At 48.2% G+C, this 13,888-nt stretch overlaps 1 protein-coding gene across 2 annotated transcripts; it reads left to right on the top strand.

The window, feature by feature from the left end:
* The first annotated feature begins 623 nt into the window (after window positions 1-623).
* gjb1a (gap junction protein beta 1a) lies at window positions 624-6,933 on the top strand. Of its 2 annotated transcripts, none has more exons than XM_017687717.2 (2): window positions 624-753; window positions 5,230-6,933. In XM_017687717.2, the coding sequence occupies exon 2, from the start codon at window positions 5,244-5,246 to the stop codon at window positions 5,964-5,966; it is 723 nt and encodes a 240-aa protein (XP_017543206.1). In that variant the 5' UTR covers window positions 624-753; window positions 5,230-5,243; the 3' UTR covers window positions 5,967-6,933. The 2 variants fall into 2 exon arrangements, with proteins under 2 accessions (XP_017543206.1, XP_017543205.1); XM_017687716.2 differs by lacking the exon at window positions 624-753 and adding an exon at window positions 2,485-2,643.
* Window positions 6,934-13,888: the final 6,955 nt, after the last annotated feature.

Raw genomic sequence — 13,888 nt, 5'->3', positions numbered from 1 at the left:
GGCCCATCACTTGTTTATTCTCTGATATCTAGAACATTATTTCCCTCTTTCCATCTTTAATGTGTGAACATTAATAATGACACAATTCCAAGTTCGAACTTCCCACTTACAGGCCAAGTCAACTCAACAAGAACTTCCAATATTCTCCTCATCAGGACAAGCAGCATGTTTACCGTTTACAGCTCAGAGCTCACGTTAAGCTACATTTCATTCGTGGTATTATTTACAATCCCTGCTCATTCAGTTCTGTCTGACTGATTAAATTCAGAACTACTTTCCCTCTCTGAGCAGCTCTGAACCTCAGAACAGAAAGGCCTGTGACTGGTCAGCACACAGGAAAGAAGGCTGTGATTGGTCAGAGGCTGATTATTGCAGCGTTCTCTGATATCAGTCAGATATTAGAGTAATGATTAATAAGCATGCTGTGCAGTCGCACTGTGACCCCGTGTCTGGGTGTACATGTGCGTCAGAGTGTCGGTCTCAGTGCTGGGGGGGGGTATGGGGGGTTGTGGGGGGGGGGGGGGGGGTAGGGGGGTGTATCTGCGCACTGATCTGAATGGTAAAGAGAGCAGCACAAGAACCCATTGTATGCTAATGTTAGCATGGGAGCGGCTACAGCGTGACTGCTCTTCATTAGCAATGCAAAGCTGCTCCACTGCACCGCAGCGGCTCCCCGGAACAAACATCAACCCTTTCTGCACCGCTGTTAACTCCAGCTGCTCCGCTCCTCAGCAGGGACCCACCAAACCACAGGTAAAACCACTTTACCCCCCTCAGCTATCCACCACACTCACCCCAAACTACCATCTACCCACCAAACAACCTCAACTATCCACCACACTCATCTCACACTACCAACTACTCACTAAACTCCCCCAACTATCCAACACAGTCAACCCAAACTACCAACTACCCACCAAACTCCCTCAGCTATCCACCACACTCACCCCAAACTACCAACTACCCACCAAACCACCTCAGCTATCCACCACACTCACCCCAAACTACTAACTACCCACCAAACCACCTCAACTATCCACCACACTCACCCCAAACTACCAACTACCCACCAAACCCCCTCAACTATCCACCACACTCACCCCAAACTACTAACTACCCACAAAACTCCTTCAACTACACACCACACCCACGCCCATAGTACTACACACACCCCATAACTACCCATCCACCCCCAACTGCCCACCACACTCACCCTGACTACTGTGCCCTTTAACTACCAAACAGCGGTTCAAATGACCAGTCTCCGCCTCAGTCTCTGTCTCCGCCTCAGTCTCAGTCTTTGTCTCAGTCTCTGTCTCAACCCCAGTCTTAGTCTCTGTCTCAGAATCCGCCTCCGTCTCTGTCCCTGTCTTCATCTCAGCCTCTACCTCCATCTCCGCCTACATCTCCATCTCTGTCTCCACCTTAGTCTCTGTCTCAGTCTCTGCATCTGTCTCCATCTCCACCATAGTCTCTGTGTCCTTCTCAGCCTCTGTTTCAGTCTCTGCCTCCATCTCATTCTCTGTCTCCACCTCAGTCTGTCTCAGTCGCCACCTCAGTCTCAGTCTCAGTCTCCATCTCCATTTCAGTCCCTGTCTCCACCACAGTCTCAGTCTCAGGCTTCATCTCAGCCTCTGTCTCCATCTCCGTCTCCGTCTCCCTCTCTGTCTCAGTCTCCAACTCAGTCTCAGTCTCCGTCTCCCTCTCTGTCTCAGTCTCCGTCTCCCTCTCTGTCTCAGTCTCTGTCTCCACCTCAGTCTCTGTCTCTGTCTCATTCACACTGTATCTATCACTGATATTCTGTATGATTGGTGTCTGATAGTGAAACAGTGAAGGTGATATCAGAGAGAGGCTGGTTGAACAGTTCCCTCAGTGATGTCAGAAAGCTGCTAAAGCCTGATTTACATTAAGGCTGGTAATTACAGAGGAGTCTTAAAGGGATAGTTTAGCTGTTCAGTATCTCCAATAGACTTTTTGTCGTATATGGTTTTGGGTGCTGTAGGACAGTACTTTATAACAGTATGTCACGTTAATAAGCCTTTTATAACAGTTCTGAGCCTCTGTGGGATGTGCTAGAACAAGAACTCTCATCTGCAGAAGCTCCACATTGCAACTTATGGATGTCCTGGCGTTACCTATGGAGTCCAAGGCCTGATTTCCACGGAGGAGAACCGTTACAGCGGCATTCCCACATGGACACGTTTCGCTCACGGAACGCTTAAAGACTGAGCTCAGCACGTTTTTTTGGCACAGTTAGGCAACCGTGCTCTCGGCCACAGGACTGTTCGGTTGACTGACCTTGCAATGCCGATCATTAAAAACACCTGTTTAGAGGGTAAAGGCTCGTAAACAGGCCCATGTCTTAGTGGGTCGGAACCATTTTGACGGCACCAACAGAACCAGGGGGCGTGGTGTTGGCTGAGCGGTAGGTCACGTGGTGTGAGGGGGGGTGTAGCGATGGCTGGGTGATAGCAGGTCACATGGGTGTGGGTTTTTAAGCAGCAGTTGCCCTGGGTGGACTGAGGACCGACCGCTGTGCTCACAGAGCCCTCACTCTCAGTGTGCTGGAGACCGGCTGGCTGTGATGCTGCTGGACGCTTGTGGGGGTCCTGCCCATGCCACTAACACCACCTCCAGAGCCTGGTGAGACTCAGAGCTGGACTTTCAGGAGAGACACAGCCGTCCACATTAGATCAGAGCAGCCAGGACGTGTTCTATAATCAGTCTCGCCTCAAACGTTTCAACGAAGCTGGTTCACTGTTCCTCAGCTTCTTGTTGGAACTCTCCATTCCACCTTAAATGCTGCAGCAGTCACTGTAACGCCTCTCACGCTGGAATGTAACTGCTGCACAATTTAAGGCGGAATGGAGAGTTCCAATAAGAAGCTGATGAAGAGGGAATCGTCTGGTCTCGAAGCTGTGGTCTAGACTTCAAACAGGTCATACGGAATCCGATCAGTGTGGATAGATCATTACTTTAATGTGCGGTCATCAGAAAGGTGTTTATTCTGGTCTGACGTGTGACGGAGTGTTTAGTGGCACCGGGTTACGGCGCAGTTTAACTGTATTAATACTGCTCTGTGATTTGTCCTGAACCGACCCGGTTGCTGTGTGCTTTGTATGGGTGATGTAGAAGTTCTGCCTCATTGATTTGATTCTTTAATCTCAGTTTCCTCAGTTTTATTGTTCTGTTGTTTTAAAAACTTTTTGATCTCATTCTTTGGTTTGCTACACTTTTACATTCGGAATTTTAACACGTCGCTGTAAATTGTTTAAATCATATTTACACTCGGGGTTTGAATAAACATTCATCAATATAATTACAACCGCTGATTGGTTAGAGTTACTGCTACTCAGAGCTGATTGGTTAGAGTTACTGCTACTGAGAGCTGATTGGTTAGTGTTACTGCTACTGAGAGCTGATTGGTTAGCGTTACTGCTATTGAGAGCTGATTGGTTAGCGTTACTGCTACTGAGAGCTGATTGGTTAGCGTTACTGCTACTGAGAGCTGATTGGTTAGCGTTACTGCTACTGAGAGCTGATTGGTTAGCGTTACTGCTATTGAGAGCTGATTGGTTAGCGTTACTGCTACTGAGAGCTGATTGGTCAGCGTTACTTCTACTGAGAGCTGATTGGTTAGAGTTACTGCTACTGAGAGCTGATTGGTTAGTGTTACTGCTACTGAGAGCTGATTGGTTAGAGTTACTGCTACTGAGAGCTGATTGGTTAGTGTTACTGCTACTGAGAGCTGATTGGTTAGTTACTGCTACTGAGATCTGATTGGTTAGTGTTACTGCTACTGAGAGCTGATTGGTTAGTGTTACTGCTACTGAGAGCTGATTGGTTAGCGTTACTGCTATTGAGAGCTGATTGGTTAGCGTTACTGCTACTGAGAGCTGATTGGTCAGCGTTACTTCTACTGAGAGCGCGTTACTTCTACTGAGAGCTGATTGGTTAGAGTTACTGCTACTGAGAGCTGATTGGTTAGTGTTACTGCTACTGAGAGCTGATTGGTTAGAGTTACTGCTACTGAGAGCTGATTGGTTAGAGTTACTGCTACTGAGAGCTGATTGGTTAGTGTTACTGCTACTGAGAGCTGATTGGTTAGAGTTACTGCTACTGAGAGCTGATTGGTTAGAGTTACTGCTACTGAGAGCTGATTGGTTAGTGTTACTGTTACTGAGAGCTGATTGGTTAGTGTTACTGCTACTGAGAGCTGATTGGTTAGAGTTACTGCTACTGAGAGCTGATTGGTTAGTGTTACTGCTACTGAGAGCTGATTGGTCAGCGTTACTGCTACTGAGAGCTGATTGGTTAGTGTTACTGCTGCTGAGAGCTGATTGGTTAGTGTTACTGCTACTGAGAGCTGATTGGTTAGAGTTACTGCTACTGAGAGCTGATTGGTTAGTGTTACTGTTACTGAGAGCTGATTGGTTAGTGTTACTGCTGCTGAGAGCTGATTGGTTAGTGTAACTGCTACTGAGAGCTGATTGGTTAGTGTTACTGCTACTGAGAGCTGATTGGTTAGAGTTACTGCTACTGAGAGCTGATTGGTTAGTGTTACTGCTACTGAGAGCTGATTGGTTAGTGTTACTGCTACTGAGAGCTGATTGGTCAGCGTTACTGCTACTGAGAGCTGATTGGTTAGTGTTACTGCTGCTGAGAGCTGATTGGTTAGTGTTACTGCTACTGAGAGCTGATTGGTTAGTGTAACTGCTACTGAGAGCTGATTGGTTAGTGTTACTGCTACTGAGAGCTGATTGGTTAGAGTTACTGCTACTGAGAGCTGATTGGTTAGTGTTACTGCTACTGAGAGCTGATTGGTTAGTGTTACTGCTACTGAGAGCTGATTGGTCAGCGTTACTGCTACTGAGAGCTGATTGGTTAGAGTTACTGCTACTGAGAGCTGATTGGTCAGCGTTACTGCTACTGAGAGCTGATTGGTTAGAGTTACTGCTACTGAGAGCTGATTGGTCAGCGTTACTGCTACTGAGCATCTTACTAGAAATTCTCTGATCATAACAGAGGAAGCTTTATGCAAGTTACTGATGTGAATCTGTTGCCATCTACAGGCTCTTTGTCGGTACTGCATGCAGTCTGAGTTCAGGAGCATTAAGGTGCAGATAAATGAATAAATATTAATGCAAAACTTTGAAAAATCGGTTTACGATTCATGGATTTTCTTCTGCGTCAGTGCAGCTGAATTTACCAGTGTGTGTTTTGTTTCAGACCTGGAACCGAAAATGAACTGGGCGTCCTTTTACGCCGTGATCAGCGGCGTGAACCGGCACTCCACCGGGATCGGCCGGATTTGGCTCTCCGTCCTCTTCATCTTCCGGATTCTGGTTCTGGTGGTGGCGGCTGAGAGCGTCTGGGGTGACGAGAGATCGCACTTCACCTGCAACACGCAGCAGCCGGGCTGCAACAGCGTCTGCTATGACCACTTCTTCCCCATCTCGCACATCCGCCTGTGGGCGCTGCAGCTGATCCTGGTGTCCAGCCCTGCCCTGCTGGTCACCATGCACATCGCGCACCGCCGACACGTGGACAAGAAGCTGTACCGGCGCTCCGGTCGTGGCAGCCCCAAAGAGCTGGAGCAGATCAAAACGCAGAAGATGAAGATCACCGGCGCCCTCTGGTGGACGTACCTGATCAGCCTGCTGTTCCGAGTGCTCTTTGAGTCCGCCTTCCTCTACCTGTTCTACATGATCTACCCCGGGTACCGGATGTTCCGGCTCGTCAAGTGCGACTCATATCCATGTCCCAACACTGTCGACTGCTTTGTCTCGCGGCCCACCGAGAAAACCGTCTTCACCGTCTTCATGCTGGCCGTGTCCGGCATCTGCATCGTCCTCAACATCGCAGAGGTCGTCTTCCTTGTTGGCAAGGCGACCAGCCAGCATCTGAACAATGCAAAAGACTCGCCGGTCGGTGCCTGGATCTCTCAGAAACTCTTCTCCTACTAAAGAAATGGTCTTCTAGAGACACGCCCCCCACAATCCCCCCAAAATCCTATCCCTGACCACAGGAACCGAACTCTCCCTCCTCCCAGAAGATCTCCAGTGAGAAGTCCGGCTACGTTCACCCTTGAATCCGGATTTTTTGCTTTGATTTGATTCACCGGAACATTTGATGGTTATTAAGATGTTTACAGCAGGTAAATGATGTATTCAGATCTTCTCCAGCACTGCCTGGTCAACATGCTTCCACATGACGGTATTGATTAGGACGTGTGGATGACCTCTGGAAATATGATGAACCATCAAAATCTGGTCTGAGCAAAAAATCAGGGCTTGTTATGTGGACACAGCCTTAGTGATCTCTCCGGTCAGGCACTAGAGGGCGCTGACAAGTCCAGCTTGAGTGGGTTTCAGAAACTGATAAATAAGCTCAACATCACAAACGAATCAACTTCATTTTTAATCATTTTAGTTAAATAATTTTTAAAATATGGACAATGTTGGCTGTAAACGCAGAAACACTGAAAGACGTTTATTGAAAAGAAATGTAAACACTACCAAGATCAGAGTTTCTGCCCGGGATCGTCAGTTTCAGCTGTTTGGTTCCATTCACTGCCATTCGCTGAACACTCCCTCTGGCGCCCTCTAGTGCTGCACAGTGGTGTTTCTGTAATGAAGGGCCTGAATAGATCCAGAACTCAGTTCACTGCAGGACTTTTAAGAGAATTTTACCCTAGATTTTAAAACTTAACCTGTAAAACGTAAAGTTGGTGATTTTTATTTAATAAGAGGATTTACATCAAACCAGCGCAGAGATTCGGTCTGCCGTCCACTCTGCAGAGCACAGTCAGACAGACTGTCTCAGTGTCTCTCTGTCTCTCTTGCTCTCTCTGTGTCTGTCTCTCATTGTCTGCCTCTCACTTTCTCTCTCTCTCTCTCTCTCTGTGTGTCTGTCTCTCATTCTCTCTCTCTCTCTCTCTGTCTGCCTCTCACTTTCTCTCTCTCTCTCTCTGTCTGTCTCTCATTGTCTCTCTGTCACTCTCTGTCTGCCTCTCACTTTCTCTCTCTCTCTGTGTGTGTCTGTCTCTCATTGTCTCTCTGTCACTCTCTGTCTGCCTCTCACTTTCTCTCTCTCTCTCTCTCTCTCTGTGTGTCTGTCTCTCATTGTCTCTCTCTCTGTCTGCCTCTCACTTTCTCTCTCTCTCTGTGTGTGTCTGTCTCTCATTGTTTCTCTCTCTGTCTGCCTCTCACTTTCTCTCTCTCTCTCTGTCTCTCATTGTCTCTGCCTCTCATTGTCTCTCTGTCTCTCTCTCTGTTTCTGTCTCTCATTGTCTCTCTGTCACTCTCTGTCTGCCTCTCACTTTCTCTCTCTCTGTTTCTGTCTCTCATTGTCTCTCTCTCTCTGTCTGTCTCTCATTGTCTCTCTCTCTCTCTCTCTGAGTTAGGGGAGTTGGTTGTTGTGCCCTCGAATGATGCTGTGGGACCCCCTCAGCGCGTTGGTTAATGAAGCTTTAGGGGGCTCAGGTTTAAAATGCAGTCCAGTCTGTCTGATTGTGTTCTGCAGAGTGGCAGAGTGGACGGCAGAGTGGACGGCAGAGAGACACACCACAGAGAGAACCAGACCCTGCAGATGGAAACCCACCGTTATTTTACTGCTGTGTCTCTGACGGCGACGACGGTCTGACGCAGCTCTGAGCTCTGAATGTGGAGGCTCACTGCTGAGGAAGCTGAGGAATGGACTGCAGCTCCAGTTTCAGGCGTTTTAGATGATCAGTGAATGAGACTCTGCCCCCTGCAGGCCACTTTCAATACTGCAGCTGTAACAAACTACAAACTCACATCTGCACAAACAGCAGTGCAGGATTCGTCAGTGAGGCTGGAAAACTTCGTCCAGCGAAACTGTCTTACTGGACAGGCCTGAACGGCTTCCTTTTTCTGGTTAACTGAGAAATCCTGCAGGACTCTAATCACAGCATCACTTAATTTACATGTGGAATCACTCACACTTCATAAAACCTCACGTTCTCTTAAATTAGAGGCAAATTCTGTGCCTAATAAACATAATTAAATGTATTTTAATAAATGCTTGTTATGTAAATTAAAGATGTTCAAATAAAAAGTCTCGTTTAATGAACAGCTTTGTGTCGTCTGACCAGAATTATATTACTGTACTGTCTGTCTATGACTGGGAGATTCAGTTGGAGTGATTCAGTGAGTCAGTGGGAGTGAATCAGTATTTCAGTGAGTTTTAGTGGGAGTGATTTAATGATTCAGTAATTCAGTGAGTCAGTGGGAGTGAATCAGTATTTCAGTGAGTTTTAGTGGGAGTGATTTAATGATTCAGTAATTCAGTGGGTCAGTGGGAGTGAATCAGTGGGTCAGTGGGACTAAATTAGGATTTCCATGGGTCAGTGGGAGTGAAGCAGTGTTTCAGCAAATCAGTGGAAGTGAATAAGTGATTTAGTGGGTCGGTGGGAGTGAATCAGTTTTTCATTGGGTCAGTGGGAGTGAATCAGTTTTTCAGTGGGTCAGTGGGAGTGATTCAGTGGGTCAGTGGGATTCAGTGGCAGTGGTTTAATGGTTCAGTGATTCAGCAGATCAGTGGAGATGATTCAGTGGCTCTGTGACTCGGTGACGCAGTCACGTAGAAGTAGAGTGTTCTAGACAGGTGTCCTCAGGACAGTGAAGCAGTGCTGAGAGGCTGAGAGGCTGCACGGTAACATTAGACCGACTGTCTCGGTGCAGGAATTCGCACATTCATATAGTGAGGGTGTTTGGTCATTAGAGGCAGCAGGAAGGTGAGCGAGAGTGACCGAGAGGGGGCAGGGTCAGAACAAAGGGCAGGGGTCAGGGTCGGGCGTCAGGGTTGTGACTTTTTTTAAGACTGCGAGCTCTAATGAAGTGACAAGTTTCATCAGGTGCGTTACAGCAGGACAGGAATGTTTTACCATAGCCGAATTAGGACACGTCTGTCCATCTGTCCATGTTTGTAGGCTTGTGTTAGTCAGTTCTGTTAGATCTTATTGACCAAACTGATCAGCTGAGACATGAAGCTGAAGTCGGCTTCCTTTTCGTCAGCTCCTTATTCTCCATTCCACCTTAAATGGTGTGGCAGTTACATTACGGCACCTGTGAGCTACTGCTGGAACTGCTGCACCATTTAAGGTGGAACGGAGAATTCACATGAGAACATGGCGCTATTTCCGGTAACACCTTCTTTAAAAGTCCTTTACCAAGAAACAATGAGATACAAACTCTGCAGTACTAGATAGTAACAGTTGGGTATCATGGTGAAAATATCAAAGACAGTTTGAATGACTGACAGGTCAGATGTCTACATATTAACGCAGCGTTCTCTGCAACTGTTCTGGGTAGAGTCACTGAGTTACACTAAAAAGAGGTTCTAGGTACTAAACTGATAAAGGTGGGTCACAAGGTGGTCATTATAAACAAACAATTTCACACAATTAAGCAAGACAGTAGATCAGAAGTTTCTCTGCTTAGCAGGCAGTTCTATGGCATAAAATAACAGCAAAAATAAAGATAGTTCTGTGAAGTGAAGAGCGAGAACCCGGTAGAACCACAGAGAGATTCACTGCTCTTTTCCAGCCCAGATCCAGTGTCGTTTATAGCTCATAAACAGACACAGACTGTATACTCACTTATACCCAAAATAATTACACAATTAGTACTGTGGAGTTCCACACACTTAACCAGATCATATCTAGAACCGATTTCAGTGTAATTTTGTTTAACTGTCCTAGAGCTCACCACCATGTTACACTGAATGATTTACTGTTTATACCTTAGACTTTGCTAATATCTAGAACAGAAAGTGATGGACAGACAGGTAGGGACAGTGAGTGATACACAATTATGGACAGTGTCAGACAAATAATTACAGACAGTGATGGACAGACAGTGACGGACAGACAGTGACGGACAGACAGTGACGGACAGACAGTGGCATAAAGTGATGGAAACAGTGGGAAACAGTGATAGCCAGTGATGGACTGACAGTGTCAAATAAACATTAACGGACAGTGATGTACAGACAGTGATGGATGAACAATGATGTACAGTGATGGACACACTGACGGACGGACAGTAACGGACAGATAGTGATGGAATGTGATGTTCAGGCAGTGACAAACAGTGATGGATGGTGACGGACAGACAGAAATGGACAGACGGTGATGGACAGACAGACAGTGGTGTACAGTGACAGGCAGACAGAAAGTGGTGTACAGTGACAGACAGACAGTAACGAACAGACAGACAGTGGTGTACAGTGACAGACAGATAGTGACGAACAGACAGACAGACAGTGGTGTACAGTGACAGACAGACAGTAACGAACAGACAGACAGTGGTGTACAGTGACAGACAGATAGTGACGAACAGACAGACAGACAGTGGTGTACAGTGATAGACAGACAGTGACGAACAGACAGACAGACAGTGGTGTACAGTGACAGACAGATAGTGACGAACAGACAGACAGACAGTGGTGTACAGTGACAGACAGACAGTAACGAACAGACAGACAGTGGTGTACAGTGACAGACAGATAGTGACGAACAGACAGACAGACAGTGGTGTACAGTGATAGACAGACAGTGACGAACAGACAGACAGTGGTGTACAGTGACAGACAGATAGTGACGAACAGACAGACAGACAGTGGTGTACAGTGATAGACAGACAGTGACGAACAGACAGACAGTGGTGTACAGTGACAGACAGATAGTGACGAACAGACAGACAGTGGTGTACAGTGACAGACAGAAAGCAAAAACAGACAGACAGTGGTGTACAGTGACAGACAGACAGTAACGGACAGACAGACAGACAGTGGTGTACAGTGATAGACAGACAGTGACGAACAGACAGACAGTGGTGTACAGTGACAGACAGATAGTGACGAACAGACAGACAGTGGTGTACAGTGACAGACAGACAGCAAAAACAGACAGACAGTGGTGTACAGTGACAGACAGACAGTAACGGACAGACAGACAGACAGTGGTGTACAGTGATAGACAGACAGTGACGAACAGACAGTGGTGTACAGTGACCGACAGACAGTGGTGTACAGTGACCGGCAGACAGTGGTGTACAGTGACACACAGACAGTGACGAACAGACAGTGGTGTACAGTGACCGACAGACAGTGGTGTACAGTGACACACAGACAGTGGTGTACAGTGACACACAGACAGTGACGAACAGACAGACAGACAGTGGTGTACAGTGATAGACAGAGAGTGACGAACAGACAGACAGTGGTGTACAGTGACATACAGACAGTGACAGACAGACAGTAACGGACAGACAGACAGACAGCGGTGCACAGTGACAGACAGACAGTGGTGCACAGTGACAGACAGACAGCGGTGCACAGTGACAGACAGACAGTAACGGACAGACAGACAGACAGCGGTGCACAGTGACAGACAGACAGTGGTGCACAGTGACAGACAGACAGCGGTGCACAGTGACAGACAGACAGTGACGGACAGACAGACAGCGGTGCACAGTGACAGACAGACAGTGGTGTACAGAGACAGGCAGACAGTGGTGCACAGTGACAGACAGACAGCGGTGCACAGTGACAGACAGACAGTGGTGTACAGTGACAGACAGACAGCGGTGCACAGTGACAGACAGACAGCGGTGCACAGTGACAGACAGACAGTGGTGCACAGTGACAGACAGACAGTGACGGACAGACAGACAGCGGTGCACAGTGACAGACAGACAGTGACGGACAGACAGACAGCGGTGTACAGTGACAGACAGACAGCAGTGCACAGTGACAGACAGACAGCGGTGCACAGTGACAGACAGACAGTTGTGTACAGTGACAGACAGACAGCAGTGCACAGTGACAGACAGACAGTTGTGTACAGTGACAGACAGACAGCGGTGCACAGTGACAGACAGACAGCGATGCACAGTGACAGACAGACAGTGACGGACAGACAGACAGTGGTGTACAGTGACAGACAGATAGTGACGAACAGACAGACAGTGGTGTACAGTGACAGACAGAAAGCAAAAACAGACAGACAGTGGTGTACAGTGACAGACAGACAGTAACGGACAGACAGACAGACAGTGGTGTACAGTGATAGACAGACAGTGACGAACAGACAGACAGTGGTGTACAGTGACAGACAGATAGTGACGAACAGACAGACAGTGGTGTACAGTGACAGACAGACAGCAAAAACAGACAGACAGTGGTGTACAGTGACAGACAGACAGTAACGGACAGACAGACAGACAGTGGTGTACAGTGATAGACAGACAGTGACGAACAGACAGTGGTGTACAGTGACCGACAGACAGTGGTGTACAGTGACCGGCAGACAGTGGTGTACAGTGACACACAGACAGTGACGAACAGACAGTGGTGTACAGTGACCGACAGACAGTGGTGTACAGTGACACACAGACAGTGGTGTACAGTGACACACAGACAGTGACGAACAGACAGACAGACAGTGGTGTACAGTGATAGACAGAGAGTGACGAACAGACAGACAGTGGTGTACAGTGACATACAGACAGTGACAGACAGACAGTAACGGACAGACAGACAGACAGCGGTGCACAGTGACAGACAGACAGTGGTGCACAGTGACAGACAGACAGCGGTGCACAGTGACAGACAGACAGTAACGGACAGACAGACAGACAGCGGTGCACAGTGACAGACAGACAGTGGTGCACAGTGACAGACAGACAGCGGTGCACAGTGACAGACAGACAGTGACGGACAGACAGACAGCGGTGCACAGTGACAGACAGACAGTGGTGTACAGAGACAGGCAGACAGTGGTGCACAGTGACAGACAGACAGCGGTGCACAGTGACAGACAGACAGTGGTGTACAGTGACAGACAGACAGCGGTGCACAGTGACAGACAGACAGCGGTGCACAGTGACAGACAGACAGTGGTGCACAGTGACAGACAGACAGTGACGGACAGACAGACAGCGGTGCACAGTGACAGACAGACAGTGACGGACAGACAGACAGCGGTGTACAGTGACAGACAGACAGCAGTGCACAGTGACAGACAGACAGCGGTGCACAGTGACAGACAGACAGTTGTGTACAGTGACAGACAGACAGCAGTGCACAGTGACAGACAGACAGTTGTGTACAGTGACAGACAGACAGCGGTGCACAGTGACAGACAGACAGCGATGCACAGTGACAGACAGACAGTGACGGACAGACAGACAGCGGTGCACAGTGACAGACAGACAGTGGTGTACAGAGACAGGCAGACAGTGGTGCACAGTGACAGACAGACAGCGGTGCACAGTGACAGACAGACAGCGGTGCACAGTGACAGGCAGACAGCGGTGCACAGTGACAGACAGACAGTTGTGTACAGTGACAGACAGACAGCGGTGCACAGTGACAGACAGACAGTGGTGCACAGTGACAGACAGACAGTGACGGACAGACAGACAGCGGTGCACAGTGACAGACAGACAGTGACGGACAGACAGACAGCGGTGTACAGTGACAGACAGACAGCAGTGCACAGTGACAGACAGACAGCGGTGCACAGTGACAGACAGACAGTTGTGTACAGTGACAGACAGACAGCAGTGTACAGTGACAGACAGACAGCAGTGCACAGTGACAGACAGACAGCGGTGCACAGTGACAGACAGACAGTTGTGTACAGTGACAGACAGACAGCAGTGCACAGTGACAGACAGACAGCAGTGCACAGTGACAGACAGACAGTTGTGTACAGTGACAGACAGACAGCGGTGCACAGTGACAGACAGCGGTGCACAGTGACAGACAGACAGTGACGGACAGACAGACAGCGGTGTACAGTGACAGACAGACAGCGGTGCACAGTGACAGACAGACAGTGACGGACAGACAGACAGCG

The sequence above is a fragment of the Pygocentrus nattereri genome, chromosome 23, assembly GCF_015220715.1.
Source record: "Pygocentrus nattereri isolate fPygNat1 chromosome 23, fPygNat1.pri, whole genome shotgun sequence".
NCBI classification, from domain to species: domain Eukaryota; kingdom Metazoa; phylum Chordata; class Actinopteri; order Characiformes; family Serrasalmidae; genus Pygocentrus; species Pygocentrus nattereri.
The sequence above is the reverse complement of the archived record's forward strand: the minus strand, read 5'-3'. Positions and strand labels throughout refer to the sequence as shown.